Source organism: Martes martes (assembly GCF_963455335.1).
Source record: "Martes martes genome assembly, chromosome: 10".
Taxonomy (NCBI): domain Eukaryota; kingdom Metazoa; phylum Chordata; class Mammalia; order Carnivora; family Mustelidae; genus Martes; species Martes martes.
In genome coordinates this window covers 107,573,382-107,600,178 of record NC_137898.1, presented here as the reverse complement: position 1 = coordinate 107,600,178, position 26,797 = coordinate 107,573,382, and the positions used below count along the sequence as shown (strand labels likewise).

Genomic DNA, 26,797 nt, shown 5'->3' with positions numbered 1-26,797 from the left:
TATGAAATAGGGCTTGATTTAACTAGAGGATATTTTTCCAAAATATACTACAGAAGCACTGTCATGTTTATGAAATTAAAATGCCTTCTAGTCTGAACCTGGGGCGGCAGGAATGGTACTCACAGGCCGACACCGAGGCCTGCCCAGCCCCCACCCCCACCCCCAAAAGGCCATAAGCCTCGGAGCGGTGGCCGACTGGTGAGGCGAGCCCAGGGCACAGCGGAGAGGCCGGTGGCGGTCGGAGGGCCTAGAGCTGCCGCGGGCAGCTCCCGGCAGGGGCCGGCGTGGGAGACACCAGACAGACCAGCAGCACGCCAGACCCGGGGCTGTAAGCCATTTGCTTTGCTCATTTCAAGCAGAAATCAGGAAATTTCTTAACGATCCGTCTTTACTGAAAGGTAAGCTGGTGAGAGGAGACTGGTGACGGTCAGTCAAGTGTGTTCCCAGCCCTGTGGGATCACCTCCAGGGCTCTGTCCCCTGACCGGGGACCTCCGGACACTTCCGAGCAGCTTCCGCACTAAAACACTAAGAAGGCTTCGTCTACTGCTCTTTTTACGAGAGGCTACTTTGAAATAATGACTTTCTTTCCAGTTTGTTTCACGTAAGCAGTGTGTACACTACTGTATAGTAATCATTAGCTTTATTATCTTGTAAACCAGGCTCCTCTGAAGAGACTTTGGTGAGATGAACATGAGGTAAAAATTTCATTCGGCAAAAAGTGCAATATGTGTGGTACTTTATTTTTTATGTTTTTTTAATCCAGGGGTATTAGTCTCTGCTTTGGGAAAAATGCACTAGTTCTGCAATTTCCAGTTGGGCAAGCGCGTCTCTAGTATTTACATGCAACTGATGTGCTGGTCCCTGTAAGGCAAGTAGAGCGCGTTACCACGACGGAAGGGCAGGCGGGCTCTTGCCAAGTCCCTGGGGAGCTACGCTGACCGTGGGGGCAGGCGGCTTGCTACAGCCACCCCTTTCCATTATCCAGTCAGAAACACACATCTGAGGCCCCCGGGGGGAAGACGAGGACATGGTGCTGAAGGAAAGTTCTGGTAGGGACAGAACCCCTTCGCTTCCACATCAAACTTTGCTCCCAAGAAGGAGAAAGTCGGCTCCCTCTCTCCCTCAGAAATAAAGACCTGCCGGGCGCTTGTTTCCTGAGGGCCTCCGGGGCGCCGGGTCTGCCCCCCCGTCTGAGAGGGAGGGCCTCTCCCCCCACCCCCCCCACCGCTTCTGCCCCCCACTGCCATTGGCACCCGAGAAGGGGAACACTTGGGAGTTGGCAGGAGGGGGGATGCTCCGCGAGGAAGGGCCGGGGGGGCTCCGGCAGCTCGGGAGTCCGGCCCGCGTGGGTTCCCTGGGGGAACTGGCGGCTCCGGGTTACATGGGAGGGCTGTCAGCGGTCAAACCTAAGCACCCTTGTGGTTTAAAGGAAATTCATCCTTCAGATCGCTTTTCCCCATTCCTCCTCCTCTAGCGACGAGACAGAGGGTGCTCTGACCGCTCTGGCCCCGGGGGGCAGTTGTGGTCTCCCCCTGCGGGGAGCTTACCTTGGCCGCGTCTGTACCCCTGAACCGGGCTGCCTCTACTGCCTCCTCGGAAACCACCCGAGCCGCTCGCTCTCTGTGTGCCTAGACATCAAAGGGACAAACTGGAGAACAGGTAGTAAGTTGGAGTCACTGCATAGGCAGGGGTCTTTGATCGCTGTGCTGCTTCTGGAAATGTTAACAGAACTTTTCAGAGTGGTGAGTGGAAGACAAGAGCAGCCCCGTCTGCCTCTGTGTCAAAACTGGACAAAGCCTTTAAATGTATGTGTCCCCTCTGACAAGTTCAGTCGTGGGGTCCCACCTGCCTGGGGGTCCCGGGGGGGGTCACTACCCACAGAGCCCCCCTCTGGGCCAGCTGCGGCAGCACGGGGCACCTCCTCCTGCAGACTGGGGGGCGGGGGGTGCGGCCAACCGCTCCCGGCCCCCGCCCGCCTGCCGGTCCGCAAGGAGCGACAACTCGGACTCGTACGTCCACCACCGAACATTTCACCGCACGACGATTCTGTGAAATGAGCCGGACGCCGAGGTCACCGGAGCGCGCGGGAGGCGAGGTGCGCGGGCAGCGCGCGCAGGGCCCGTGCGGGCGGAGCTGGGGCCGGCTCGGGGCTTCCTGGCTTCTCCCTGGCTGCTCCTTCCCCTCCGAGGTAGCTTCGACTCGCCACGAGCCAACAGCTATCTAAAAGCCCCCATCTCAGTTAAGCACTGGGTAGGTGTGACTGTCCCGCAACCATATTCTCCCCTCGGCAGCTGCCTGGCTTTGGGGCACGTGCCCCCCAGGTGGTCACGCAAGATCAGGCTCAAGAGACACAGAGCCCCCGGCCCGCCCTGCCCGCAGGTCCGGCTGACTACAGCAGCGGCGGCTCCCATCAGAGAGGGCCGATTTCTCCCCGTCACACAACACAGCGATTTCCTAGAGGAGCCCGTGCGGGAAGGGCACACCCTTCCTGCCGGCGGAGGGGGCAAACGGCAGGGCTTTGGCTCAGCGCTGCAGGCCCGCAGACCGAGCCACGAAAGGAGGCCCTCGAAGAATCTGGAAAGGAACCTGGTCTGCAGGAGGGGCGTAACATTTCTCTCCAGTCAAGGTCCATCAAATACGAGTGAAATTAGACACTTTCAGAGAGAAAGCAATTAACATGCTTTAAATACTCTCTCTTCTCAGAGGCAAAGTGGGTGGGTAGAGGGGCGCAGGAGAAGTAGGAGTACAAAAGAACATCATGGAAAAACGGGACCCCCGACTGGAATTCTGTTCCACGAGTAAGTGCAGCGAACTCAGACCCGCTGCTGGCTGTGTGGGGCCTATCTGGCTCGAGATCTGCTCAGCCAAGGAAATCCAAGTGGCCATGCCTTCCCACTACTGATGGTGAAAGATCCCCGCCTCCACCAAAATCTCTGGAGGGAAAAGCAGAAGTAGCTTTGCTTCTCTTTGGGGACTGCAACTTAAGGAATAAAAGTGATCGAGATATTTGCACTTTGTAGAAAGGGCAAGATTATTTGCTTATTTCGGAGAGGAGGAGGGTGGTCTTTGCTGGATGTTTGGTTTGTGAAAGTTACTTTTGACAAAAATCTGATTGTAGTTATTTTTTCCGTGTGTGTTTTTTTTTAATTACTAAGAATGGTGACTTCAATAGCTTTTGGTATTTTGAGTGCAAATCATAATAGCTCCAATGTAAAAAAAAAAAAATCAAAATGGACCCTGTCCCTCAATGTTAGAAAATTACCTAAAATGCAGTTTAATAAATGATCTTTATTACCAAGTGGTAATTTACATGGGGTAATGTTCTGCAAGGAAAATGTACTGTTTTTATGTTTTCAACCTAAAATTCAATTAAAATAAAAACAACTTGTTTTCTAAGAGCCTGGGTGATATGAATGTCAGACAGAGGAGACAGGGCCTTTACCTCATCCGGCTGCGAGTGGAATTTTTAAAGTATGGAAGGTGGTTATGTTCCCTGAGCTCTGGTGCTCATTTCAGGCTACAAAAAGCCAGTGGATAATATGTTCTCATTGACGTCAGCAGGGTAAATAATACCTTGCTCTGAGATCGCCCGAGTACATGTTAGCCCTGCACGACGCGGACGGAGGCCCAGCCAGCCACAGCTTGCACACGCACAAGGCGTGGGCCGGGCGCTGCCTGCTGCCCCTGGATTCCCGAACCCCTCGTCCGCCCGGTGAAGGCCTCTGTTGCGGGAAGAGGGGAGGCAGGCGCCTCGGGCTCCCCAGGTTCAAGCCAGCTGCAGAGCAACGGGTGGAAGTCGGGGCCAGCAAGACACTGCTCCTTACTCATAAAGGCTCGGCCCTCCCCCAGCACGCACACCCTGCGGCCCCCTCCCAGGGCTGGGCACCTGCTCAGTGCCCTCGGGTGCCGGAGAATCCATGAGGCGTTCAAGGCCACTCGCAGACCTTCAGACTTACCCTAGTGCCAGACCCTGAGTGGAAGGGCAGTATTAAATCCTACTTTCTGGCAGCAAGTTCAACTGAGATCTGGTTTCAATCAAACCATTCTGGTTGAGCCCACACTACAGAACCGAGACCGCTCCTAGGCAGGGATCATCTGCTGGTGCAGGGGTGCGGGGGTGGTCAAGGGCAGGAGGAGAGCAGAGCCCTCTGCACTGACTTGCACTGCCCAGCACCACGCACAGGCGCTCGGTCCCGCCCCCAAAAGACTGGTCCCTTCTTGGGTGATCCCAGAACTTACTGAGTTTCAATTGCCTCTCCAGGAAAACGCTCAGTTTCAGTAATGATATTTTACAAACTTGTCCCTCTCCCACCAAGTTTCTCCCATCATTTTTGTGTTGCCAAAAACCACCCCAGGATACAGGCTAAAACACCAGACCTGCCAGCAGAGCCTGGCCAAAGCTAGCCAGTCAGGCCCCTGACCTACATTCCCCGGCACATCCTTCCCTTCTGTGGCCTTTGTGAGCCAGACTTGGCCCAGGGGGCCAGGGAGAGCTCAGCCCCAGACCCCAGGCATCCACCAGGCCAAGCAGGACCCAGGACTTGCCCCCACATCCAGAGGGACACACCGTCCACAGCCAAGTCAACAGCCTGCCTCCGTCGCTGCCGGTGTAAGTCCTATCCAGGCGCAGTATGCCCTGCACCCCAAGTCTCTGCTCCTGGCCACCTGCTCCTTCTCGAAGGGAGAATCCATTCACCCTCCCCATCAGGGAGGCTTTGAGAGTTTGACTCAGTTTATCCTTGCTTCCCAGAGATGAGGAAGGAATATGGGGCCCAAGATGCTGAGAGTGGGCCAGACTGAGAAATGTGACCCTCAGAAGTCAGTCCGTTACCATGCCAGGGCCACCCATGTAACTGGGAAAGGGGCACAGCTGAATGGAGACGAGCCCCTGAGGCCTCTCCCAGAAGCATGTCACGCAGAGGACCCTGAGCTCATGGCCTCCAGTGATTCTTCAGTGGGAGACCCAAGAACTGCCCTCTAGTCACCAGAGAAACCCGAATGTGTAGCAGGACGCCCGAGCCAGCAGAGGGCCGGAGAGCAAGCAGGCAGCTGGAGGAGGCCCCAGCAACTCAAGGGCCTGGCCAGGAGGACGGGGCCCAGCTCGCCCAGCCTGCCCTCCGGAGCAGCCACCCTGGCCCGAAAGGCCCTCCAGGCAGAGTGGGGCCTACCCACTCCCCGCCAGGGACAGCGTCGGGGGCAGCAAAGCACCTCTGACCGTCCTGGGCCCTGGCCCCACTCCCAGCCCTGCCTCTAACCTGAGCACATCCCGGCAAAGGCACATCCCCAGCGCTAACTTGGGGACACACGCCGGCAGACTTCATTCCCAGGTTCACTGTGAGGTGCGAGGGCAGCCTGGTCTAGCCCTGCCCTCAAGCAGAAAGCCCCAGGGAGAGCCCCAGCTCCCCTCGACAGCCCGTCACACAATCTCAGCTCTGCCTGGCTTGCTTTCACTTAACTCCCGACCACCTCAACACAACTCAGAACATGGCTGTGGGACACCCAGGCAGTCTCTGCACAGGGTCATGGCTGGCCGCCCTATCCTGACCACCTGCTCCAGGCTGAGAATCCAGAACTTTGCCCTGGATTCCTTCATCCTCGGTTGTGAGTTCTGGGCGGCACGAGCCACGGGTACCGCCAACAGAAGAGCATCCACGAGAAGCCACATCCCACCCAGAAGGGGGCTTCTGTCACCAACCTCCAACTTCCAGGTCAAGCTTCTGCACAAAGGGTTGGAGGGCCTGGGAATCTTTCTCGGCTCCCAAAGCCCCACAATGGAGATGGTGCCAAGAGGAGGCCAGAGCCTGAGGGCACGGCTCCAACTGGCCTCCCTGGGCTCCAATCCCTGGTGGCCGTCCTCAGACAGCACTTGGGGCTCCTGCAGGCTTTCCAGGCTTCTTCCCTCCAGGTAGCCAGAGCCAAGCTCCTTAAATGGACTCTGAGGCCCCCAACTTACTCGCAGGGGCAGGGAAGGGGTTGGGGGGGCAAGGATAAGACAAGGTTCCTCACCCAGGAAGCTGGCCCCCTGGAGCTGAGACTCCGGAGCTGTGTGCCCGGGAGGGGCTGGTGGGAACCACCCGTGAGCACCAAGTGCTGCCTGGGAGCCCAGAGGACAGACGCCCAAAGCAGAGGCCAGAGAGCCTAAGGGGCCCGAATGACCCGGAGTTTAGGGAAAATAAGGAAAACTGGAAAAAACAGAGAAAGAAACCAGGATGGAAGCAGCAATGAGCACAGGAGAGGAGACTCCGTGCGGGCCAGTGTCCGTGCAGAAGGGACGGCCGGACGGGGGGCGAGGAGCCTGCAACCATTATTTACGGAGGCTTCACTTGATTTTAGTCTCCAAACCTGGGCTCGAGCGGAGACTGAATGTCCCTCACAGCTGCTCCTTCCTGCAATAACAAGACTGACATCACTGTTGTCAGGGAAATGGTGTTTTGATTAAAATCATGTGACAGCTACTTTGTGATTCAATAAACAAATCCTCTGTTAACTCTCGCCTGACAGAGGCCTGTTGGCAGCTCCGTCATCAGAAGGAAACCACAGACGGTCCAGGACGGCGGCCTTGCCACCGGGTACGGGTGGCTGAGGTGACCCGGGGTGGGCAGGGAGCACGGGGGCAGCCACACTGCTCCCTGGCAGGTCCCCCGGGGCGGGGAGGGGGGGGCATGCGACTCTGAGAACACAGACCGCGCGGCAGGCTCCTGGGGCCCAGGCAGGTGCCCTTCAACAGAAGAACAAGCCCTCACCTCAGGGCTGTTCTCTCCTGGACCGAGTGGCAGCCCAAGCCCCAGGATGCCCAATGGCTCCCGTGGGGTCCCAAGACTGACGGGGGAGAGGGGGGGGAGGGGGCGTCGGGGGCGGGGGGCCAAGGACAGTTCCAGGTCTGTTGTCAGCCCTTCAGGCAGACTGGCAAGTTCAAACCACCGAGTTTGAACCACTGACGGCGACTAAGGGGTTAAGAATGATTTCTGGTTTGCATTGGATGACTTCCTGGATCACTCACTTGGCTGCCGCCCCTGACACGCAGGGCTCTGCCTGGCAACACTCAATTCCCTTCCATCTCACCCTCAGGGCATTTTCCTTCCGTGACACAAAGGCAGGGAAGGCTCCCGAGTCACAGGGCAAGGGATTGCTCTGGGTTAAAGGATCTGCAGCCTCAGAGGCCTAGCACTACCGGGAGACCGCCAAGTAGACAGAAGACTGTGGGGGGTGGGGTTCACAACCACCCGGAAAATGGAGCTACCGGCACTTCCTACCAAGGGAGATGCCACCGAGTGACAAGCGTCTGCACTCGGTTAGCAAGCCCAGGGCTTGAGGACTGGCACTCCTTACAGCCATTCCGGGGCTGCCTGCAGAGCCAAGCAAGTCTGCCACCGACAGGTCACCTCAACTGTCCCACGCTCAGGCCAGAGGCGGATGGTGCACTTAGCGACTTGGCTAGTTGACCCCGAATTTGTAGGAAAACACCTCACACCTTTCCTCCCGAGCAAGGCTGTGGTTAGGCCTAAAAATACATAACTCTTAACTCCTGCTCCTTCGGTGGAGGGGTCTTCCCCAAGGCCACGTTGTGAAACACAGAGGGCTGACGGCTCAGCCTGTCACCCAGCCCTCCCCATGGCCACAGCCCCTGCTGGGACAGACGGTGGCAGCCCAGACCTGACAGGCTGGCGGCTGGGGCCCGGGGCTGAGACTGCAGTCCCGCCAGAAAGGAGGACATTCTCAAATGAAGGACCGCAGTTTGGGGCCTGGACAATAGAAAAAAGTTCTCATGGCCCCAGTTCACGTGAAATGAAGGGAAAGCCATGGAGCTCTAGCAGACAAGCTTTGCAATGTTCGAAACCTCACCAAGCAGACCTACTCGAGGAGATACGAGAATGCCAGTGTCTGCCACGTCAGCGAAATGCAGCCTGACATCCCCACGAGGCAGCTGAGGGCCTCGGCGCTGCTCTTCTGGATGGAGCGGACGCGACACGGGTCTGGACTGCGTGGAGCCATTATAAGCAGACTTCTCCCACAGAGACAGTACTGTGAGTGTCTCTCTTCCTTATGACTTTCTTAATACGTGTTCTTCTCTCTAGCTGACTCTACTGTAGGAACACAGCACAGGATACACACACAGACAAAATACATTCGCCTGTTCATGTCGGTAAGGCCTCTGATCAACAAGCCACCAGTAGTTCAGTTTTGGGGAGTCAGAAGTTCTATGTGGATGGTCAACTGTGTCGGGGCGGGAGGGTGGCCAATGCTCCTAAGCCCTGTGTCGTTCAGGAGTCAACTGTAAGCCACAGACCACCCTCTAACGGCCCCAGGGCTGTGGCCAGCACCAGCCTCGATTAATGAACAAATACTTTCAAGTTCAAACCTTTTTGCACACCGTCTCCAGAGCGGCAGCAAATGGGGCTTCAGACCCTTACACGGTCAAAGTGACAGACATGGTTTGGCCTGGAATGGACAGTCGTAACAAGTGAGAACGGTCTATGGTCTCTGAGGTACATGGAAACAACCTGTTTTTGTAAGTGACTCCTCACCAACCGCCCTGCCCTGTGGGAGCCTTGCCGTCTCTGACCGAGTTAGAGGAACTGCTCCCGGGCCTCACCCGCCGGAGCACCAGGCCACGGTGACCACTCTCCACCCGTGCCTCAGCCCAAAAAAGGAGGACCCAGGTGTCAGTGGCACTTACCTTCCCGGTGTCCTCTCCGGGCCCTCTGGGTCTCAGGAAGTGGTTCTTGTCAGCCCCAGGAGCGCTGGGCTCCTCATTGTCCTTCACAGGAAAATCTAGCTTCGTCAGCCTTTGGGCCACCGCTAGAGATACAGACAGCAGTCCGGTAATGTCCCCCGACCAGCCCACCTGCGCTTCCCAGCCGGGACGCCCCCAGTTGCTCCAGCACTGCGATGGGGGAGCACGGGAACCTATAAGCATGTGGGTGCCTGGGCAAAGGAACCTGGCTCACCCCAGAACCTTCCTGAAGGTGCCTTTCCTTCAAGCACCATGGGAAGTGCCACCGCACTGGGCCTTACAGACCTTACGCTGGGTACTCCCCCACATCTTGGTCACTGCCTGCCCCAACCAGGAAGAAAGGCCTGGCTCCTTCCAGAACTGGTAACAGTAGTTTCAGAGAACTCTAGAGAAAGAAACAACTTGGCTTTTCTACCCAATGAGTAATTTAACTCTTCATCCTCCAGATTTCCATCTCAACCGAACATCAGGTCATTTCCTGGAAACAGCAGGTTCGCGGAGGCACACGGGGAAGAGTGAACCCACTGACTGGAGACACTGAGTGACCAGGAAAGAGGGGCGAGGATGGAGGTGGAGGCAGGGAGGCCCATCACAGAGCAGCAAAGAGCCACAGACCACCACTTCGTCACTGAAGTGAGGACACAGCTCCCTCCCCATCCAGGTGTCCAAGTAGAGGAGATAAAGGAGGCTCCGAGAGCAGAGCACAGGGAGGAAAATCCTGTGTCAGGAGAATCTAAGTAAAAGGCAAGAAGGCAGGACAAGCAGCCGGTGAGTTCGGCTGCCCCGCCCTTCACCCCTGGGGGGACACAATCCACGTGATTTCTGCAGGAAAGCACCAGATTTTCCACTCTGTGGCAACACAGGGACTGACACACACAACCGCACCGGGACAGCACTGCCGTACCTTTAGCCCTGGCTGGGGAATGACCTGTCGGTTTCCCCTGAAGGCCTAGACAGGGATCTCGGATGCTTGGATAAGACGGCTCAGGGGTCCGGCGCCTGCGCTGAGTCAAGACAGGCTGCCCCGCAAAGACCCCTGGGACCTTGCATCCCAGCGGCCACGCTGTGGCATTTCCGTGAGCTGAGGGCTATTACTTCAACAAGCCCTCATTAAAAACCACACGTTAGTTAACCTGTTTGTTCTTAGGAAACAGGACACATCTTCAGGTTCCTATCTTCTTGGCAACACAGAGAAAAAAGATCTGGTCTCTTAAACCTGGGACAGGTCAACTACACACAAAACGTATTAACAGTGAGGTGAATTCTATGGTTGAGGAGACATCTTTACTGGGCTCAGCTTGCTACATATGTCTCTGCTTCACTTTCCTCAGCAACCAATGGCCACCAATGGCACAGGATGACAACCTGTGGCAATGTACGCCCCAGGTCACCATGCAAATCCCAACAGAACTGTAGCTGGAGAGGGGGGCTGGGGAAGGACGACCCAAAGCTTATTTAAGAGTTGCAAAATCCTTCCGTTGTGCCAGGGGTTGGATGAGCTGTGGTATGGTACCTCCAATGACTTGTTCCTCGCACGCAACACATCAAAGGACAGATTTTAGAGATTCATTAAACACATTTTTATTGAGCACCTACTATGTACACCAGACACTGATCTAGGTGCTGGCAATATAGCAGAAGACAGAACAGACAAAAATCCCTGCCCCTGTGGAGCTCCTGGAGTGGATACGCTGGTTAAATCTAGATAAGAAAACCGATCCATGGTTAATATGGCTGGTATGAGCCAAAGAACAATTCCCCTGAGTAACAAATGGATTCCCTATTGCTTAAAACAGAAAAAGTCGATGGAAGTCCCTAAGGGGTCACCCAAAAAGACAGAGCCTGCTTCGCTCCCAGGCCCATGCCTGAGAAAGCCAGGGCTCCTGTCTCCCCTTTATCACTGTTTTAGAGGGAGAGGCCAACACTTAGGGCTCCCCAGGGAGTTCATTTTGCAGTCTAAAGGACATTTAAAAGTCCATCCCAAAGCCAATGGCATTTCCAACCAAAGAGTAAAGCAACAGTTGTGCAAGTTTGTTTCAAGAATCAAGACAAAGTCTCTCAAACATGCAATTCACTGGAGTGGAACATAACCTGGAGATCGGAAGAAACAAAAGAACCACAAAACTAAAATTAAAATGTTTACAGCAGAACAGTTTAAGATATTAAAACAAGAATGTAGGAAAGTTTTTTGCATAGGAATACATTTTATCCTTGGCCCAAAAAGTAATCAAATACGATACTTCCTATAAGGTAGGCTGGTGGTAGCTTCAAATGCCGGCAGAACGAAGTCAAATTTAAAAGGTCTGTTTCTCTAAGGTAAGACAAACCTGGAAGCATCTGGTCAAACTTGGTTTTATGTAATGATTTCAGGTACGAAGGTTTATAGCAGTCTGCCAAACTTCATGAAGCAGAACAGGGTTCACTGGCTCATTGAATGAAAGAACCAATTCAAAAACCAAAACGGAAGCAACAAGGAAACCACACAGCAATACACGAGCAGCAAAAAATAAGCTACAATAAAACCTCATTAATTAAAATTCATTAGGACAAGGTGAGTTTGATTCAGTGAAAAATGTACTTCAATCTAAAAAGAATTTTTATATTCTCCATGAAATACATGCATATATATTTCACAGATAAAGAGTAAAACGAATATATCTTAAAAAGGGTGTGGCCTACAACAATGCCCATGGAAGGTATTTTAATAAAACTGAAGAGTGATCAGTAATGTGCATGTCAACTGGAAAAAGGGTGCTTTTTAAAGAGAGCTTTTAAAATTACTTCACTAGTTCAGATACAACAGGCTTCCTGACATACTATCAACTGTCTCTAGCAAACCCTTCAGCTTAACCCATTCTCTTAAATTCTGGGAGGAATTAATGAGGTTTTACCATAGAGCAACAAATGCTGCAAAGGCTGAGTGTCCAGTGTCACCCATCCTGAGACGCCAGTGCCGAAGCTACAGCAGTAAAAGGACCAAACAGCAACAGGCAGGAAGCAGAGAGCCAGACCCAGAGCAAGAAATCCTCACAACACCCACCAGCGGTTTCCCTCCTCACCAGCAACAGTGAACAGCGATCTTACAGGGAAGCAGTGAAAGCACTACTCATCAGGGAGGCACAACATTTTCTATTTCTCGGGGACAGAAGGAGGGAGCCAGGTGTCTGGACGCAGCCGCAGGACAGAGCCCCCGAGATCCGGGGGGCTCCAAGAGCACACATGACCGGCGAGATGCATCTGTAGTCCAGGTTTCCGAATGACATGATTACAGTGAAAAATCAAGCAAATAAAAATCGCAACAACGAATACATGAACCCTGAGCTTCCACACTCTTCTTCCACGAGAGATGTTGACGCAGACCATCATTATCCAGGAAAATGCGGCTTTCCATACAGTTACATCTCCACAGGTCTCCCAAACAGGCTTATAAAGTAAGTTATTCTAACCCATGTACATTTAACTTTGGAATGATGGACAGACACACAGATATATGTAAACATCAAGAGAATCACTCCACTTCCTGTCTGGGTCCAAACCCATCCAGGCTCGGTTGGGAACAGTAAGGGGCCAGGGCCCGATACGACAGTGAGATGCAGGAGCCCACATGGTGCCGGAAAAATCAGCAGGAGACAGTCAAGAAATGACTGTACCAAGTGTCAGGAACTGGTCACAAACAGTAAGAATGCTTTAAATATAATTATCCCAAAAAAGATGACGAGTAAAAATCCCATTTCATCTTTAGAAAGAATCAAGTCACTGAAATTTGATCTCTTGTAAGTTGTTGCCATCTGCTTGGATGAGGTCTTGAAGGTTTTCCGCTTTTTCTCCACCCAGTTTAAGAACACATTGACTAGAAATCTGTGATAAGAATTTAGTACAGTCTTTTCCCTCCTGTTCCTCATTATGCCAACGCAAGCACTGGAAAATTCCAAACAAAATCAAGTTAGTGGTACAGAAAGTTCACGACCTATCTGTGTGAATATTAAGTATGACAACAATGATGCGAAAGCATAAGACTGTGAACTTCTCACTGTGGTCAGTTTCTTTGCTCTGCCAGGCTCACTGAGTTAAATTTTAAAAACTGAAATCCAAACAACAAACTGTTCTTACCCATGAGAAACCTATTCCTGCCTAGCCCTAGACCTGGGACTCAGAAAATGGCCTGCTCCATGGTGGGCTAGGAAGGCTCCCCCACAGAGGGGCATGGCCTCCCGGCAGCCCACTGTCCCCCGCTCCCATACACGCGTGGCCTGCCCGCTTCCCTCACTCACACTCCACTAACCAGGGCAAGACAGAAAACAGAAGGACCCACCACTTATGGCTTCCTGTGCGAAGTATTTGACGTCCATGTCCTCGTCTTGACCTAACTTCTGTAGCACTGGCTTCACTTCCTCCTGGAGAGCACTAGAACCCAACAGTGTTGTCTGTGAGAGGCAGTCCTCTGGGCCAGAGAAATGCTTTAGGGTGTACATGTTCTAGGGTAACTTGTCAAGTTTAAAATTTTAAAAATCATAAAGGCTTATACAAGATACCTGACAATTACTCATAGTAATTTCTAACCCTCTAGAGAATTCGCTTCAGACAATGATCTACACAAATACAGAACTTTGACACAAAACGGCAGAGTCACACCCTCAGAAATGGTCATCAAATTACTACTTCCTTTACACTCCTACCTTAGGTCAAGTGAAAATCACTAGACTTACGTTATGCTCTTACTCCCCACTATTAGGTAAACACTTAAGTCCTACTTCTTAAACAAGACTAATACCAAAATCTTACTCAGTATCTAGAATTGGTCCAATTTTCTGAAGAGATTTGGCCACATTGAAACGGACATTCGCTACTTGGTCTCCTGCCATTTTCAATACGATGGGCAGCATCTGCTTAGTGGTGATTTCCTGACCGCAGGCCTCAGACAGCGCCTTCAGAAAGAATTGATAGTATGTTTAAAAGTTTCAGGTTTGTTTCATTTTTTAAAAGGTTTCTTTGAGAGAGAGAGAATGCACACACACCAAGAGCACACGTTGGGTGAGGGTTAGAGGGAGAGAGAGAATCTCAAACAGATCCTGTGCTAAGCCCAGAGCCTGACTCAAGGCTCAATCCCACAACCCCAAGATTATGACCTGAATCAAAATAAAAAACCGGACACTTAATCAACTGAGCCACCCAGGTGTCCCTAAAACACTTTCATGTTTTTAAATATCCCCAAATCCAGAAAGACAAATGAATATTTAAAAAGAAAGTAACTGGGGCGCCCGGGTGGCTCAGTCATTAAGCAACTCCTTTTGACTCAGGTCATGATGCCAGGGTCCTGGGATCGAGCCCTGCATCAGGCTCCCTGCTCAGTGGGAAGCCTGCTTCTCCCTCTCCCACTCCCCCTATGTTCCTTCTCTCATTGTGTCTTTCTCTGTCAAATAAATAAAATCTTTTTTAAAAATAAATAAATAATAAAAAAAATTAAAAGTAACTGACCAACAGGAAAATGCTTCTAACCTGAGCATATGAATGAGGGATACAACGTAGCATTCCAATACTCTAGGAATTAAACCAGAATTCACCACTGACTTGATTATTGATTTTAACATGAATTTAAAAACTGACATTTTCGGGGTGCCTGGGTGGCTCAGTGGGTTAAAGCCTCTGCCTTCGGCTCAGGTCATGATCCCAGGATCCTGGGATCGAGCCCTACAGCGGGCTCTCTGCTCAGTGGGGAGCCTGCTTCTCCCTCTCTCTCTGCCTATCTGCCTACTTGTGACCTCTGTCTGTCAAATAAATAAATAAAAAACCTTTAAAAAAAAAAAAACCTGACATTCTCTCTCATCAACTAACTGTCCAAATCAATCAGTACAAGAAGCAGATTCTAAACAGAACATACCATATTCAGAATTCAGAAATACAGCCCCAAATAAGTGCTTTAGTGTCTAAGCTTAGCAGAAAGAGCCATGTGATACTTACATTAATGCAGAATAAAGTGGTCATTCTGTGCAAGTAATTAGGATCATTTGCCATTACTAGCACTTTGGGAACGATGGTATTTTGGGCCCACTCTGTACCAAATTTCTGAACGAGTTTCATGAGGTTGTTGGTGGCAGCTTCGCGGATGGCATATACTGGCAGGAGAGAGGAAAGGCACATGTCATGCTGCCTCCAGCAGAAGCATAACCTAGTTTACTGACCTCATCATCGAAGAGGGGCCAAGACAAAACTCTTCCAACACTCTGAATTTACTCTGACAACAATGGCCAACATGCTCAGACAGGACTCATAATAGAATGATTTGGTCTTTTCATGATTTGGCAGAAAATATATAATTTGTCCAAGAAAAAGGAGCTACAGAGCTCATGACAGGCATCATTAGTTAATAACACTGAGTGCCTACAGGTGCTAGGTGTTAAAGAAAGAATACAGAAGACAGTTCCCCACACTCTATCAGAGAAGTGAAAGCTGCCGGCCCCCTAGAAGTCACATGGGGTAAGACTGGTCAGCATGAAGCATGAAATCATGTAGCAAAGATCGCGAGGGCCATAGGAGTTTAGAGAAAAGAGAACAGGGAAGTCCAGGAAGCTTCAGTAAAGAGAGGCCAGGCACTGGACCTCAAAGACTGAGGATGTGTGGAAGTGGAGAAAAGAGGGGAGGAATTCCTGGAGAGGCCAGAAACCAACAGAGCTGGGCACAAAGGGGAAAAACCGCAGAGTGCGAGACCACGAGGCTAGACAGTCGGTGCACTCAGAACACAGAGCACCTTGGGAACTACATTCAGATTTTGTAAGAAAAACGATGAGCTTTTAAAGCAAAGTTATGACCTGATGACCAATGCGGTATTTAAGCAAGATAATTCCAGCAGCAACAACAACAGCAGAGGAGAGAAAGCCAGCAGGGAGGTCACGCAGAGGCCGCTGTGGTCACCTGCACGACAGCAAATAACCACCTCAGAGCAACTTGCCTCTTTTCCCTTAAAAGGTTCATGTTGACACGTGTCAAATGTCTTCTGTGAATAAACGTGTGTCCTTTAACACCTAAACTCCCTGTACGATCATTTATCAAGGACATCATAAATCTAGATAATAGAAGCCTGAGCTACTACTTTTCAACGACTCACTGCACAGCTCCCAATACATTCAGGCCAGGTGCAGCTTCATTTCACAGGTCCTGTAAGACTCAAGACTGAGGCTCAGATAAAAATCCAGGGTAGGGGGTACCAATTCTTTACCCTGCTTCTCCCTCCAGGTAGGCCCAACCCTCCTGGGTAACAGGGTAGGCAAAACTAGCCACCCAAACCGCAGCCCCAACCCTGGCCAATTTCTGTAAGGCTTCCAGACAGGAAATGTCCAACTCTTCCCAGTCCACAGATCTTTTCGGCAATGTCGCTGCTGAGAATAGGAAAGACAGCGTAACCAAGAAAATGTGTAATTTATTACCAATACGAAACCGGACCAACGCCTATGGGAGAAGCAGCCGGTCAGTGACAGCCAGAAGCACTCTCAAGTCAACTGTTTTACCCATGCTACTGATTCCCTCCCTTCACATTCCTGGTCTTTGTCTTGGGCACAACCCCCCCCCTTCCCCTCCCCCTACGGTTGAGCTTGCTAAAGCGTCTGCGTCTTGTCTAATACTGTTTCTTAATTTGCTAGAGATTCTTCTCCTCCCCACGCCATTACCACAGGAAGGGACCTCACCGCCAGAGTAACCAGAGACCGCGCACACACTCGTCTCTGACCCAGACCTCGGCTGTACTCAACTGTACTTGGCCCGGCGTCCACTATCCTTGGCTCCTCTCAATTTTGTGCCAAAAGAATGTAAACCACTCCAGAGCTCTACCTGTTTTCTCTCCTTGTTTTGTCTCTCTCCCTCCCCCCTCTCCCCTCAAGATCTGATGGACTTGCAAGGTTCCTCTGAATCCCAAACACACTCTGTATGCTCACTCTGACACCTTATCCTTTCTCCGGTAAGAAATAAATTCCCCCTCTAAACTCCTCCCTCTGATCAACACTGTCCACTCAGCCTCAGGAGAAGAGAGGACACTTTCTTCCTTATACTATTCCAGATTTTTCACAATATTCTTTTAGTAGTTTAGTAACCAGGAAAAACGTTTCAAAAATGTAATTGATCGGTGATCACTACACAGTAGTTATCTACAGTGCAAAACAAGGCCAACAAAAAACCCATGTGACTAATTAAGTACAGGACAATTTCAGAGCTGACATTTCATCGAGGCAAAGAATGCTTCCAATGCCAGTTTAGTATACTGGTGTGCTGCTGCAGAGAAAGGAACAAGGGTCTCTCTTACAATTCCAAACTGGAGAAGATATCTGAAAAGTGAGGAAGGAGTAACTGACTTGTACAGGCGGAGCAATCCTACAGAGAAAGGGTGTGAGGAATTCAATTCTTCGTGGAACATCAGGACTTTAGAAGTTCCTCAAAGTTTATCGAAAAATGCAAGCTTTCAAAATAAGTATAAGAATAACCTGCTGGGATGTGTCCTTCCCACTAACATTAAATATGTATCAGAAATAATACAAGCATTATTTTCCTAAAAGAAATATCTTCCTTATAATTTACCAAACTTAAGTTTCATTTAAAAGAAAAAAAATTGGCCATAAAAAGGTACCTTTAGAGGCCAAGAAAAAGAGACTTCACATCTAGTCTGAAAACACTGAAATCACCTCCGTATATATGCTTTCACGAGATTTGCACATTTCTTTCACACTCTCCTCTTCACTGTCTTAACCATATAATCTTCCACATGATCCAAATAAGCCCCTAACAAAACCACCTGCATGTACAAGCAGACACCAGTATCCCACGCCTCCCAGATATCCAGGCATAACCATCACACGTGAACAGAGATACACTCAACACATCGAGTCTGTGTGAGATGCTGTGGAAACGAAACAGGATGCCTAGCAGATGCAACAAAATACGGAACCAAAGCTCAGGCAGGACACTGTAAGCCCCAGGGCCCCCCTGTGAACAGATGTCAGACCACGCCAAAGCTGCCAGACCTGCACATGGGGCCTGGCAGTGAATCTCACTGGTCCAGAGGGCACCCCTCCCACCCGTCGCTGCCTGGCAGACCACAGGAGATACACGGACCTGAGACCCTGGCAAAAAATCAACTGCTAACCAGTTAACATGTAAGGTGGTTTTACAGAAAAAAACCATTGCCTCGTCTATCTTGATAAGCAGCTTTCATTAGCAGCTTGTGGCACTGGAAGAAGAGGATTCTGTGAATGTTGAATTATGTTATAAATATAAAGAGAAGACAAATTATTTTCAAACCTATTTTCTGAAACAGCTGTTTCACCTGAACCTGCCTGAGCTCGAGGCACTGGCAGCAGCCAGGGTACATAGTGAGCCGGCCTTTCACCAAAACCAGCAATCTGCACCGCCCCCCGCCCGGCCCCATCCTCAGCCATAGCTGACGTCTCCCACTCCTGGACCCCTTTACTGCGCCACTGTCTACCTCCTTCTCTGAGTCACCTCAAAGAAGCCTAGTGGCCACCTCCCTGCTGGGCCTTCCATCGGCTTCCAATCCTTACCCAACCCAGTCTGTGATGGCAAAAGACTCCAATGCTATGGCCCAGCAGAAGACCCTGGGATAAGGAAGGAGTGTATGTATAAAAAAGACAGTCTGAAAATAACGTAACAGAATGCCTAAGAAACAGGGCACAGATTATTTAATGAAAAAAATAATATTTAAGATTTTTAAAAATGGTAGAAAACAGCAATGTCAAACTTGTGTTCAAAGGAAGCTAAGTGGACTTTAATCAAAGCCTTTCTTTATCCCTACACTGACAGACAAAATGCCTGGTCAGATTAGGATTCCTTTCTAAAAAGGAAATATATGAACAAAATGAATGTAAGTAAAAACATGGGCCTTCCATAATAATCTGTGTTTAACTTACTCACCATGGTCCACAAGCCAGGCCATACATAAAGAATTCAGCTTTTCGTCAAAGAACTCCACACCCTATAGATACAGAAGATTCCATTAATACATATCTCCAAAGTTCAGAAATCAAGGTGGTCTATTTACATTACATCAAAATGACATAAAAGCTAAAAAAAAGACATGTTTCCAAATAAGCTGAATGCATGAACTAGCCAGAAAAGGAAAGGCACGGAATTTGATTTACAAACTGTCTAAGTCTACAATCATAACCAAAAACCTAAGTGAGATGACCCAAGCCCGGCTAAGTGGGAGAGAAGAGGGTGGCCAGGAACCAGACACAACAGTGCAGACGAGCTGGAAGAATGCACTGTGGACGGTTTGCCAAGCAGTATGGAGATTATTTGTAAAAATGAGCTAACCCAGGAAAATACCTGTCAATAATAACAGTTCTCAACTTTTCCCCTTTCTGGTTAATAACATAATAAATCCTTAAGGATGAAAAAACTGACATCAAGAAACTGAGAGATCCCCAATTAAAGAGAGAATGTCTGGGATGATGGGAGAAAGCCGAGGGCAAATAAAGCAAGCACAAGCCTCCAGGCGCAGTGGTCCCAGTGTAGCGTTATGGGGGAACCATCCTGACCCTCCCGGTTCTCTCTTCCTGCCAACAGGTGGCCAGCCCGGCACAGGCAGACTCACACACACCAACTCTGTGGCACTCATGCAACACGTGGGACAGAGCGGGGATAGCTAGCGCCCCCTCTGTGGGGTCTGCAGGTTTCAGTTTTATTTCTTTGGATGCTAAGAAGTTATTGACCAGTGAGTATATATTTTAAATAAAGAGATACAATACCAAGTGTCAGTGCTTGGAAAACACTGACTTAATGAAATGGCTTTATAATAACAGATTATGAACAGGTTTTAGCATACGTGTCAGCCTTCAAAGATATCCTTTTCAGTTCAGGTCATGGATTCTTCTGGAGTCCTAATTTTTATTTCCCAAGTTTTGTGGTTTAACTATATCATCTATTCGCCATGGTTCACTAGCCAGGCTATACATTAAACCTTGAAAGAACTGTATCAACTAACTACCTGATATAAAACTCTACACAGATAAGAAGAAAAATAAGAATAAAATATATAATACTAACAAGAAGTTGAAAATACTGAACAAAATGTTCATGACGTTACATGTCATCCCCTGCCTGACAGGTATGAGTCAGCGAAACTCACCCCCCCGCCCTGCCTCCATTCTCCTCCACCACAGAGCTACCAACCTTTGCCAACTTCCCGGGTCAGAGGGGAGCAGAAGCTAAAAGAAATGATACTAGAATTACCCCTCCCTTCTGGCCAGCTGTTTCAGCTTTTAGTAAACCAGTTAGGCGCTGCTGCTTTCTACTCTAGAGAGGAAAACGCAGGACAGTCAACAGTGACAAAGAGAAGGTGACCTTCAGCGCTTGGGAGTGACAGAGAACAAATACTTCATCTGACCCTATAAGCTATTCACTGATACATCTGGCATCTGTTTTGAATGAGAACACTTCAAATTTTATAAAACATAATGCCACCAACATGCACAGGACACACTTCACAAACTTAGTATGTCAAAGTAGGCAACAAATTCAGAGTTCCAAGAAAAAAAAAATTAATCCCACATGCTGTGATCTCAAAGTAACGGAAGGAGGGTGAGAGGACACACACTGCAGAATGTTAGCTGTCAACCGACAAAGTGCAGGAGCTTCTTCAAAAAATATTCAGGTATTCATTCATTCAACATTCAACAAATGTTATGTGCCTAATCCCCGCCGGGTTCTGCCAAGGACTGCAAGGGAGACACTCCACACAGCTCCAGCCCCGGTAGAGCTCACTCGTCTCTCTCTCCAGCTAGACATCAACAGCACGTGCTACCAACAGCGTACGTGCATATCAAACCTGACCCTACCTCGGGCACTTAATAAAAGAGAAAGAAAGGATGTGCCTATAATACCAAGCACTGAAATTTTAATTAATGTGATGATCAGTTAGAGTAAAGCTAATCATGAAACTGAAAACTGGAACATGTCATGTGATAATGTGATCTCTAGCCTCCAGACTTCGTACTCCGTTCCTCTGTGATGAAGCCTCAACTCCCTTTCACCAGAAAGCAGGAAAAGGGGTCATTGGGGACATTTTGCTTAGAATATAGGCAAACAGCTGCCATGAGCACAAAGCAAAGTTCTTTTCTCAGTTCAATATTCCTTCAGAGACACTAAACATCATACTATGTTATATACTTACCAAGACACTGATTCTTCTCTGGCTTTGCTTTTAGGTAGCGATAAGGTGAAATATGTTTCTATAATAGCCCTTCGCTAGCAATTAATGCACTACTGAATATAAAAACCATCCTACAGGCAACTAGATCACACCCTACTTTCATGCATCTAAACGATCATAATCCTGTGAGCTCCATGGGCCTCCTCCATGCCACCGTCAGTCTGCCCTGCAATCGAGGCGACCCTTCACTTCATGCGGCACACACACTCACCAGCTGGCCCGCCAGCAGCGGCATATACTCAATGATGGCCAGCCGGACCCTCCACTTGGCATCTTCAGCCAGCTCCACTATGGCAGGAAGGAGAGACTGAGAGAGCTGACGGATCCCAATCACTTCATTTACACAGTCCAAGTTAGAGATGATATTCAAACGAACTTCTGGACACTGCAAATACACAAGTCCCAAAGAACACAGATAAGAGTCAAGTTCTCCGCCTGATATTCTCCTATGGTCACAATGAGGCAAAAACTGCCTTGAGGATTATATCTAATAATACATGCAAAGCATTTACGATCATGTCTGACAGACAGTATGACTAATAAATGTCAGCCATCATTACAATTTTGATGCTATTATATTTAAATTCAAATTAAAAACATTCAAAACAAAAGCTACAGCAGCTTTAAAGACAAGACACCAGTGCGTATCAGCAGGAATCAGGAAGCGAGGACACAAAGACATTTTTAGGTCTGCATCAATGGCTCCTTGTGCTCATTTTCTGCAGAACTTGTAACTCCATACCCAAACACAGGAATTGTCACTGGTTTAAAATAAGCTACCTTTTTTTTAATCCCTTCATCCTGCTTCGAGTTCTATTTTAGTGAAACCCCAAACCGAAACCAAACCAAATCACTGACTATCAAAGGCAATAGAATTTTTAGCCAGACTCACCTCATCCTTTAACTGAGCTAAAAAAAGAGGTAGAAGATGTTCAATGGTATTCTCTTTGCCCAAAATGGTAGACAATCCCATAATTACAGAAGCTAGAGCCGATTTGACATGTTGATTTGTATCAGATACTAATTCCTAAAATAAAATCAAAATTAAAAGCCTTTCTTTTGTGGCAAGACAACAGAAACTTCCATACCATCACCCAAGGAATTTAAAGAGACAGCACTATTTCAATATTGATTAGTTCATCAATTTCCTCAAGCCATCTGTTAGATAATAGAAACCTATGCACCACAGAGCATTTTACAATTACAAACACTAATAAGTAACAAATAACAGCATCATATTAACATGACTGTCCCAATCATCCCCTATCCACCCTTAAACTCAAAGAGCTTTAAAGTAAAACAAAGAAACAAGAAAACTGAGGTAAAGTTTACCTTGTAACATAAAGGGCAAGGTGAAACAAAAAATAACCTAATTAGGTTTACCTTTATATAGGGCAGAATTTGATTCATAATTATGGTCTCTCTACCTTCAGTGGGCAAGTTCTCACAAAGTTCTGAAAGAGAGAAATAGAAAAAATTACTAATGCTTACACAGAGCCATTTACAAGCAGCCAGGTTTATCAGCAGTTGCAACTTAAATCATGTTTAAGCAAATAAGCTCCACGAGGGGAAAATAGCTCTTATTCTAGATGAACTTTTCATCAATCTATATGCCATATACACCAATCCAACTTGCTAAGGCATCTCTTGTTATAAAAACAAGATAAAATGGCTATTTGGTTTTAAATATAAAAGGAGCAGCCTTGTCCAACAATGTGACATTCCTACACAATGAAATCACCTCTTATTGAAAACCATATCCCACAACAAAAACCATACAAAATTCACTGCCATTTAAAAAAAATGCACCAAAATGAATGATATATCCCGCAACATAAACTGAACTCCTTAACCTTTTACTTTGTGGGCAGCAGCTGCTCGGACTTCAGCTTCACAGTCTTTAAGTAGGTTCTGAAAGGCGGGGATGAGGTCATTTAGGGTGATTTTAGAACCCACAGCTTTCTGGAGCTATAAAAAAATTTGTACAGGTTTTAATGTATACTAACAAGTTAATTAACATGAACAAAACAAAACAGTGTAACCTTCAAATATGTTTTTGCTACAAGCACTTCCAATTCAGAAGAATTAATTCAGAAACTTTTAGTATGCAGCAAATCTGTGGGTTTGGAGTGTTTTTTTTCTCTTAGCACTTAGAAAATGTCAGTACAATCATTTTACCTCTGAAAACTTGTCAGCTACCATGTAGCGAACCCTCCAAGACTTATCTTCTGCTGCTTGCCGAAGTGTAGGCATCACCAAAGCCTCGAGGTCATCCTGAGACAGTAACTGGGCAATGCTGACACCAGCTTCCACAGCTAGGAGACGCACTGAATCCTAAAGGAACAAAATTTCTTTGTTAGACAAAATTTTATGGAGAGCCACAGGGCAGTATAGTATGTGTGGTGTGGGGCAATGCTGTAGGGGTTGTTCAAAGAGAAAACAAAAAAACACTATACACAGTTTCACATTTTTATGTCTTAAAACATACTTTGCCTGGAATAGCATATCAAAGCCATAAAAGTAGAAAAGACCTTGTTCTAGAGTCAACAGTGAAGTAATTCCCTTAGCCAAAACGCAGAGTTTTTATTAATGAAAATGTAAAAACTAAATGAAAAAAAAAAGAGAGAACATTTTAATGATGTCTTCAAGGCCTTCCTATAGTAAGTTGTTAAGGGATAAAAAAATGAAAACTATACTTGAACCAAACTGTTTAACAGATCACAACAAAAATAAGACAATACGGGGAAGGGAAACAGGAAGTTCAGTTGTCCGAATAAACAGTTTGGGCTGGCAGTGATGATAGGCATGAGATGATGACTTGGAAAGAACTATACAGAAAAACAAAATAGTAATTAAAAAAAAAAAAACCCACTGAATTAGAATGTTGAGAGTCAGGGACAGAGTAACTTTGAGGTAGCCAAGCCTAGAAAAATGTAGCAAAAAATTTTAGAAAGGTATGAGATTAAGGAATTCAACTTCCCAAACATAATTTGCCAAGTGTCAACCTGATACCCAAATGTCCCTTGGGCAAGTAGAAATACACAATTAGACAAATCAATGAGAAGTTAGGAATTGAGATTATAGCTTTGGGAATCATAAATATTTAAGTAGAAACTAAAAATATATAAACATAAGCACACAGGAGGGAGACCAAAAATGTGAATAGTGTATGTGCATATACGATTATGTATTTTTTATAAACGTATATAACATACACATACATACACATGAGAGGTAAGTGACTCCAACTTCTCAAAATATAACAAATTTTAAAAATTATTCGTCAACAATAATTTACTATATGCCCAGCACATTCACTCCTCTATCCAAAAGAACAAGCAAAAAAAAAAAAAAAAAGCGGACTAGGTTACTAGATTCTTGGTAGTGGCTATACAAATATTTTTGGAATCCAAAAACAATGCTAAATCAAGCAACTACTATCATCTATGGAAATATGTACCAATAAATATTTGTTAATCAATTACTTTTCTCCCCATACCTTGTCCTCTATCTTAGCAATGACACCACCATTCAGCCAGTTTGGGCTCAGACCAAAAATCAAGGTCTCCTTGATTGCTCCTCCTTTCATCCCATCCAATCCCATCGTAGTCCTAATGATGCTGCCTCTAAACTTGTCTCTAGATTCTCTCCACCTTCACTGCACCATTTTAGTTCACCACGTGTCTTGCCTGGGTTATTGCAAAAGTCTCCTAATTGGTCCTGCTGTTTCTAATCTCACCCCTGACCCTTATAATTTGGCTTCTGGCCAGAAGCCAGAATGTTCTTTTTAAAATGTGAATTACATCAAGTCACACCACCCCTGCTTAAAATCTACGGGTATTCTCACTGCACCTAGAAAAAGAAATCCAAACTCTATACCTTGACTTACAGGGCGTCCGCCTATCTTCTCCAACCTCAGAGCCCATCAGAGACCCTATCACCCACTATGTTCCAATCCTAGTGTCCTCTCCTCCTGGAATTCTCTTTTCCTGGAGTTCTGGCACTCCAGGAAAGGGTATGGCTGGCATTCTTCTCCTGTGTCTCAGTTTGTATCCCCTCCACAGAGTCCTTCTCTAACTAACCAGTCTAGATGAATGCCCTATAATCACTCCCTATTATGTCACCCTACTTTATTATCATCATGGCATTTATCATCGTTAATGCTTATTGATCTGTTAATATTATCTGTTTTCCTTCATCAAAATGACAGAAGGGCCTCTGTATGCCTTTTTAACACTGGATCCCAGCACCAGAACAGTGCCTGATATGTAGCAGGTAATCAATAAATATTTTTTCAGTGAATGAATAAGCCAAGAAGAGTAATTCTAACCGTGGTCAGATGAACTATACATACACACATTTTACAACTGAGCACTTAATATTTTTTCTAATATATCACAACTAGAAATTATATGCCTCTTAACAAAAAATACAATCCCACATATGAAGTGATCTTATCACCCCAAAAATATCAAATCTAAATCTCATTAAGCCTCTAGATCAGGGATGGGGCAAACATTGGCCAAACCCAGGACTGCAGCTACTTTATGTAGATTAAGTTTTACTGGAACACCACCATACCCACTCGTTTACACACTGAAGTGCTTTTGTGCTGCAACAGCAGATTTGAGTGGTTACAACAGAAACCGGCTCACAAAGCCAAAAATATTTACTAACTGGCCCTTTACAGAAAAAGTTTGCAAACCCTCTTCCCCCACACTAGATTCAACTAACCACTTGTAGGAAATACAGAAGACAAAGGAAAACGTTACATTAGACCATGGGAAGCATAATCAATAAAATCCTAAATGAGGACTCTAAAGCCATCTGTCCAATGTGGTAACCACTACCCACCTGTGGCTTTGGAGCACATGAAATGTGGCTAGTGTCACATGTTCAAGTGATCATTATTTTGAACATACTGTTAAATAAAATACATTATTAAAATTAATTTCCCATTTTTTACTTTTTGAAGTAATAAATGTACAGAGAAGTGAAGAAGTGGTTACCACCAAAGTCAAGATTAAGTGTTATCTGAAGCAGGCAGGGAGCGGGTGTGTTTGGGAGGGAATGTGTGGTAGGCTTCTAGGCAGTGGTTGTCAAAGTTCTGTTTGCTAATAAGATGACATTATCTTATTCAGGGGGTTGTATATTTTGTGCTCTTTTCTGTATGCAATTTTAATAACATTTTTAAATTATTTTGGAAAGTAAGATCTACCATCTTTCCATCTAGAATCTGAAAGTAACACTCATCAGTATGTGTCTGGCTGGTGCTCTTGGTCCTACACATGTGGAGTGATTCTAGGATAGACAGTAGGCAAATTAAAACCCCACAAGGATTTTCTAGAGTCCAGAAACTCTGGGGGTGGATCCTTTGAGCCATCAAGAGAGGCAGTACAGCCTGGATGTGAAGGCTGTAAACTCTGGAGCCAAACTGCCTAGATTCCAATCCCATCTCTACTACTGCTGACTCTGCGACCCTGAAAAAGTGACCTCAATTTTTTCTGTTTTCCTATTATGTAAAATGGTGTATCTACCTCATGGGGCTGTTGTGAGGACAAAGTGTTTCTTTTATGTACCCCCCTTAAGATAGGCTGAGAAAAATTACATACTTAATGTAGGTGCTCCTTATTGTTATTATTTCTACCCCCAAAAGATATAGATCTTTTATAGATTTAGAATTGTTATTATACAAAGTCACCCTATATACTCATCCAGAGGATATAGAGGGTCAAACAGCCTTCTCAACACATGCTATGCTTGTTTATCTGAAAGTCAAAAATTCTAAGCAACATTACTTCCCCCATGACTGGCTGCAATGCACAAAGGTATGTTACCCCTTAACATAGCT

At 47.3% G+C, this 26,797-nt stretch overlaps 1 protein-coding gene across 1 annotated transcript in view; it reads right to left on the bottom strand.

Annotated features, from left to right (window-relative positions):
• Nucleotides 1-795: 795 nt before the first annotated feature.
• Nucleotides 796-26,797, bottom strand: part of PPP2R1B (protein phosphatase 2 scaffold subunit Abeta) — a gene marked incomplete at its 3' end in the record, with an annotated part of 32,353 nt that continues 6,351 nt past the window's right edge. Inside the window, 13 exon segments of the mRNA XM_080816152.1 lie at nt 796-831; nt 833-862; nt 1,549-1,629; nt 8,679-8,800; nt 13,048-13,139; nt 13,518-13,660; nt 14,694-14,848; nt 18,648-18,708; nt 21,158-21,331; nt 21,839-21,973; nt 22,330-22,400; nt 22,800-22,914; nt 23,125-23,280. Of these exon segments, the coding sequence (XP_080672278.1) occupies nt 796-831; nt 833-862; nt 1,549-1,629; nt 8,679-8,800; nt 13,048-13,139; nt 13,518-13,660; nt 14,694-14,848; nt 18,648-18,708; nt 21,158-21,331; nt 21,839-21,973; nt 22,330-22,400; nt 22,800-22,914; nt 23,125-23,280 (1,371 nt within the window).